This window comes from Lathyrus oleraceus, chromosome 2 (assembly GCF_024323335.1).
Source record: "Lathyrus oleraceus cultivar Zhongwan6 chromosome 2, CAAS_Psat_ZW6_1.0, whole genome shotgun sequence".
Taxonomy (NCBI): domain Eukaryota; kingdom Viridiplantae; phylum Streptophyta; class Magnoliopsida; order Fabales; family Fabaceae; genus Lathyrus; species Lathyrus oleraceus.
The window spans coordinates 248,875,846-248,881,517 of record NC_066580.1 but is presented as its reverse complement, the minus strand read 5'-3'; the positions used below and the strand labels follow the sequence as shown (position 1 = coordinate 248,881,517).

General features: G+C 39.7%; 1 protein-coding gene across 1 annotated transcript; it reads left to right on the top strand.

Moving 5' to 3' along the window:
- Positions 1 to 344: 344 nt before the first annotated feature.
- On the top strand, positions 345 to 1,295 carry LOC127122771 (T-complex protein 1 subunit alpha). Its single transcript, XM_051053057.1, has one exon. It carries the CDS (start codon positions 345 to 347, stop codon positions 1,293 to 1,295), a length of 951 nt encoding a protein of 316 aa, XP_050909014.1.
- Positions 1,296 to 5,672: the final 4,377 nt, after the last annotated feature.

Genomic DNA, 5,672 nt, shown 5'->3' with positions numbered 1-5,672 from the left:
GAAACCAATTCCCAATAATTTTCAAACCATTTGTTAATCCATTTCAATCCATTTCATGTCATTGTAAACCATTACATGTGAGTCCATACAAGAAAATACAAAATTTGGAATTTTTGACCAACTGTTGACTTTGGTCAACAGTTGACTTTTTTGTCAACTTTGACCAAAGTCAACCCAAAAATTCACCTATAATTGTCCATTGAATTTCATTTACAAGAAAAATACAAAAAAATGAATTGTGACCAATTGTTGACTTTGGCCAACTTTGACCAAGGTCAACACAACCTCTTTGCATCCTAAAATCCTAAGTCTACCATACATGAACCTTAGATTTCACATTGATTATGAATACTATTATAATAATAAAATCTGTTTGCCACCAAAAAATTTTATCAACATTGAATTCAGCAATTAAGACCAACTTGAAGGCACACGGTAAAAGTGCTGGAGAGAGCTTTTTGATGAATGGTTATGCTCTTAATACTGGCCGTGCTGCCCAAGGAATGCCTCTCAAGGTTTCCCCTGCAAAAATTGCTTGTCTTGATTTCAATCTTCAGAAGACAAAAATGCAACTGGGTGTTCAAGTATTAGTTTCTGATCCCAAGGGACTTGAGAGAATTCACCAAAGAGAGTCTGATATGACTAAGGAACGGATTCAAAAATTACTCAAAGCTGGGGCAATTGCTGTGAGACGTGTGCGGAAAGAGGATATGCGACATGTTGCCAAAGCAACCGGAGCAACACTGGTCTCAACATTTGCTGATATGGAAGGAGAGGAAACTTTTGAACCGTCATTTCTTGGAAGTGCAGATAAGGTTGTTGAGGAGCGTATTGCTGACGATGCTGTAATCATGATTAAAGGGACCAAGACTTCTGGTGCATTCTCTTTAGTTCTCAGAGGTGCAAATGACTATATGCTTGATGAGATGGATAGAGCTCTGCATGATGCACTATCAATTGTCAAGAGAACGCTCGAGTCAAATACAGTGGTTGCTGGTGGAGGTGATGTTGAATCGGCATTGTCAGTTTATTTGGAATACCTTGCTACAACTTTAGGATCACAGGAGCAGTTGGCTATAGCAGAGTTTGCTGAGTCTCTGTTGATCATTCCAAAGGTGCTTGCTGTCAATGCTGCTAAGGATGCCACAGATCTGGTTGCAAAGTTACGGGCCTACCACCATACTGCACAAACTAGAGCAGATAAGAAGCATTTATCAAGCATGGGTTTGGATCTTTCAGAAGGGAAGATTAGAAACAACTTGGAAGCTGGAGTCATCGAGCCTGCTACTGAATAAATCATGTTTCAGTCATAACAGTTCCATAGTCCAAACAGCTCCATTGGCTCCAGCCCTATGTCATACCAACTTGCAGCATTTCCTTGTGACCTATCAATGTGAACCTGCAAGGCCAAAGCAACTTCATACATTTGCAACAGCCATCCAATGCTAATTGACCAAACACAACCAAGTATCAAAACTGTGCTATACATCACACTTACATTGGTCAAAGATGATGCTTGAGTTTGGTCTTGGTCTCACACGAATAACATTTTGTCATTAAGTTTCCTGCAGCAGCCATGAAGCAGCAGCATCCTGCAAAACCAGTTGGCATTAGGTCATGGATCTCAAACAAAGATAAGACAATGATGCACAATGAGTAACTTATCTTAGGACACACCAAATCCTGCACCAAAACATGTAGCAAGACCAAACGACAACAATGTACAAGCCTCTGACTGCATAATAAATCATGCCCATTCGGTGGAGGGAACTTCATGACCTGTATAACAGTCCAACAATGCCAAGTCTTCTAAGCTATGGCCATCAGTAGGATTAGCATACACACTACATCCAACATGAATGATGCACTTCCATCCCGCACCTGTAAACCATGTGCACAATTATTTCAAATGCCAGCCTAATGCAACACAAAAACATTGCTTATTTCTCATAGCAAAACCAGACTATTGTTGCTTGTCACAACCACAAGTCCAAGTCAAGAGCAATGCATAATCATAGGAGCTAATGAAAAACAAACCAAGCCATAATGCCTCAGACCTGATACAAAACCAAGTCCAACATGACCTGCTACAATACACATGCAACACACTTGCTCTAATGCTATGAATCAAATGCAACACAAAACCTGTTGCCACTTGAGTGAGTTCCTAAATCCTGCTAGTGCGCATTGCAAAACAACCTGTAGCAACATCAGTCTGCAACAAATGGACCTTCTTGCATTCTACACAACCTGAAGTTAAACTGTAAACATAAACACATGGCATCCAAAACCAACATCCTGTAGCCTGTCATGATCATGAACTAGCATTCAATCCTACACCATGAAGTAACCTGCAATGCATCAGACCTAACAAACCCAATCCCATATTGCATCCACCAAGACCTGAACTATCCATCAAGCATATCCAACTTACATCAAACCAGAAATTACATGACAAAACCAAACAAAGGCCCTAATTTCCCAAACTTGGACCTAATCCCATGCTACTTTGCCTTAATTCATCATCCAACAACCATGTTGGTTGTGTTTTCCCTTGTTTCTTCATTTCCAAGTAACTTAGCTCATTTTCATATTCATGACCATTATACCATGACTTGGATCCTTTGCCTTGACAACCAATCTTTACCTTGCTGAACTGGTCCTGCAAATACCCTAATCACATGATCAAACAGGGTACATACATGATTGATTTGGCGAATCAATGCACATGGATTTTGAACTCACCTTGACACACCTTGTACTAGCATCCTGTCATCATGGTCCTGCAGCTGCCAAATCAAAACTTGAATTCCATAAGGTCATGGCGTGATGACTGAACTTAGAGCAAATGATTTGGAGCAATTCCATTTGAACAAACTTGCACCTCCAAAGCCATTGAACCTCAACCAAACCAACTGAGTTTTCTAAAAATTCACTGCAGTAAAAAGTAGAGAGTTACTCAAAGCAGTAAAATTCAAAATCCAGAAATTCCCAAATTGGAATTAAAACAAAAACAAAGGGGAAAGCACATGCTCAGATTACCTGTCTCAAATCCATACATCAAAGGGACTAACCCGATTTCTGAACATCCAAAGTGCTCTGCAGAGTTACTCTTTTGGGGCCCAAGGCATTTTTGAAACCCTAATTCACAGAACATAAGTAGGAAAAAGGTTGAATCAGTGGGGAGAGCAAAAAATTTCAGCACAACAAAAGACCTAGAGGCGGAAAAGAGACCAAAGAAAACCCTAATCCAAGAAGAGGAAAGCAACAGAGACCTAGAGGCGAAAATCTGAGGAAGAAAAAAACCTAAAACCCCAGAACCGTTTACCTCGAGGCCGGCGTCTATACGCCCTTCACCGCCACCACCACGACACTTTGTAAGTACTTCTCCTTCTTTCCTTTTATCCATCTCATGTGCTTATTGATGAAATGTTGTGAGAGTTGGGAGGGATTGATTCGCTGAGCTTAAGGTCGAGTGCGAGAGAGATTCGTTGAGAAATTGAAAGAAGCGTGAGGTGAGGAATGTTTGAATGATGGAGATTGAGAGATGAAGGTTTGAGCTCGTAAGGTAAGAAAGAGTGAGGGAGACGATAGCGGTGGAGACGAGCTTCTGCTGTTTCCATTTTTTTTTTTAATTAATTCTTTTATTATTTAATTTATTTCATTTTTAACACAAAAATCAGAAAAATGTATATGTTCTTATTTTCTTTTATTATTATTATTTATTTTTTATTTAGCTTAATTTGTTTTTAACAGAGATAATAAAAAACCATAAAAATGTTTATTTTGTTTTTTTATTTTGTTATAAATTTGTCAGCCCAGTTCATATATTTATGGTAGTACCTTAATAGCAGATAGTGTTGAGTGGCCTAGTGGAGAGATGGTAGTTGCATAATATTAGGTGGGGAGGGTTCAATACTCATGTGTGACCTTTTTTGGCATTTTATTTCTTTTAGCTATATTAATTTTTTTCTTTTAGCATTTTAGTTTCTTTTTATGTTTATGCCTTTATTACACTCATATGTTCATTTTGTTAATAATGTAAAGTTGTTGTATTTTAATTCAAAACCATTTTAAAACTATAAAAATCATGTTTTTCTCGATTTAATATCGAGCCCATTTTTTACACCCTTGTAAGTCGATTGCTTCTTAAGCATCGCCATCGGCCTCACATAGCTTACTCTTGGGCTTTCTTACAATGAGTCGGTTCCTTTGCACTTACACTCATACATTGTTTAATGCTTTATTATTTCATTCTTTGATTATTTGATTCGATTATATACTTGTTTATATCTTACTTGTTTGATTAACTGTGGCCTACTTGTATGGTGTTTGAGGCATATATTTATATTGCTTGATTGCCATGTCAACCCCCATTCATAACAAATGTATCCCTCTCCCATGAAATGTATAATATTCTTTCATTCTTTATTCATCTGTTAATACAAGAAATAAAATGAACACCCGATCACCATTTCAAAACAAGACCAAAACCTCGATCCAACGTCGAGTGATCATTTTTTAAAACCTAACAGAACCAGCACGTATTCATCCACCCTTTTGTAAGTCGATTGCTTTATGCATCGCCATCAACCTTGTAAGTCGATTGCTTCTTGCATCGCCATCAACCTTGTAAGTCGATTGCTTCATGCATCGCCATCTACCCTTATCCCTAACATTTCTCCTTGCTCCATTCGTCGATTCTTGTTCCGATTGGGTAGCACCCATTAGATAGAACCCTTTGTATGATAACATAGGTAGGATTCCCATATCCTTTTGTATGATAACATAGGTAGGATTCCCATATTCCTTTGCATGCTAACATTAGGTAGATATTCCCATTTGTAAATCCTAAACACTTAAGTACATATTGCATGACAACTCTAGGGCAGCGCTTCCCCCACTTCTAGACCTTTCCGAGCGTCTCCGATCTTGTGGCATGTAGTCCGTTCTATTGCAAAGAGGTAACTTCCTAAGACTCGATTCAGCGAGCTGCGACACCTACTGCTAGGACGTGAACACATTGCCCACTCTCCTTTGACACAACTGGTGTCCTCCTTTTGTAAGCCCATATTCAGATGGCAATCCCTATGAAGGGGAACTACATCGCCCTGATCCTTGTTCCAGACGAGGTATGTAGGCAGGTGGTCGTGCGAGACCACTTCGGGCACCTTTCTTTTTCTTTTTGTGTGTGTTTTGGTTCGGATGCTGATGTAAGTCCAGTGATTGGCAGTCGGGCTCCACGTTTGCCCTTTTGTGTGTGTTTTGGTTCGGATGCTGATGTAAGTCCAGTGATTGGCAGTCGGGCTCCATGTTTGCCACCTTTTTGTGTGTAGGTGTCTTGTTTTGTTTGGCGTGCGTGAGCCGAACTACGGCAACTCTAATTCTCATGTTCAGATTAGATACGTAGGCACAAGATGCGATGTCTTGCCGAGTTTGACTAACGACTAACAACTAATCCTTGTTTGCCTTCGCCCTCATTGCGATCCTTTCTCTCGCCCTCGTTGCGATCTAGACTTTCCTTTTCTCTTGCCCTAGTTGCAATCGAGACCCTTGTTCCCGTAGTTAGTTTGAACTACGTTTTGCTCTGATTCTCATTCCCGATGAGATACGTAGGCATAAGACGCGATGTCTTAGCGAGCACACTTATCCTTAACCCATAGGTAGCCGAG

Excerpts from the sequence above, each read along its gene's own strand:
- LOC127122771 (XM_051053057.1), top strand. The coding sequence starts at position 345 with ATGAATACTATTATAATAATAAAATCTGTTTGCCACCAAAAAATTTTA.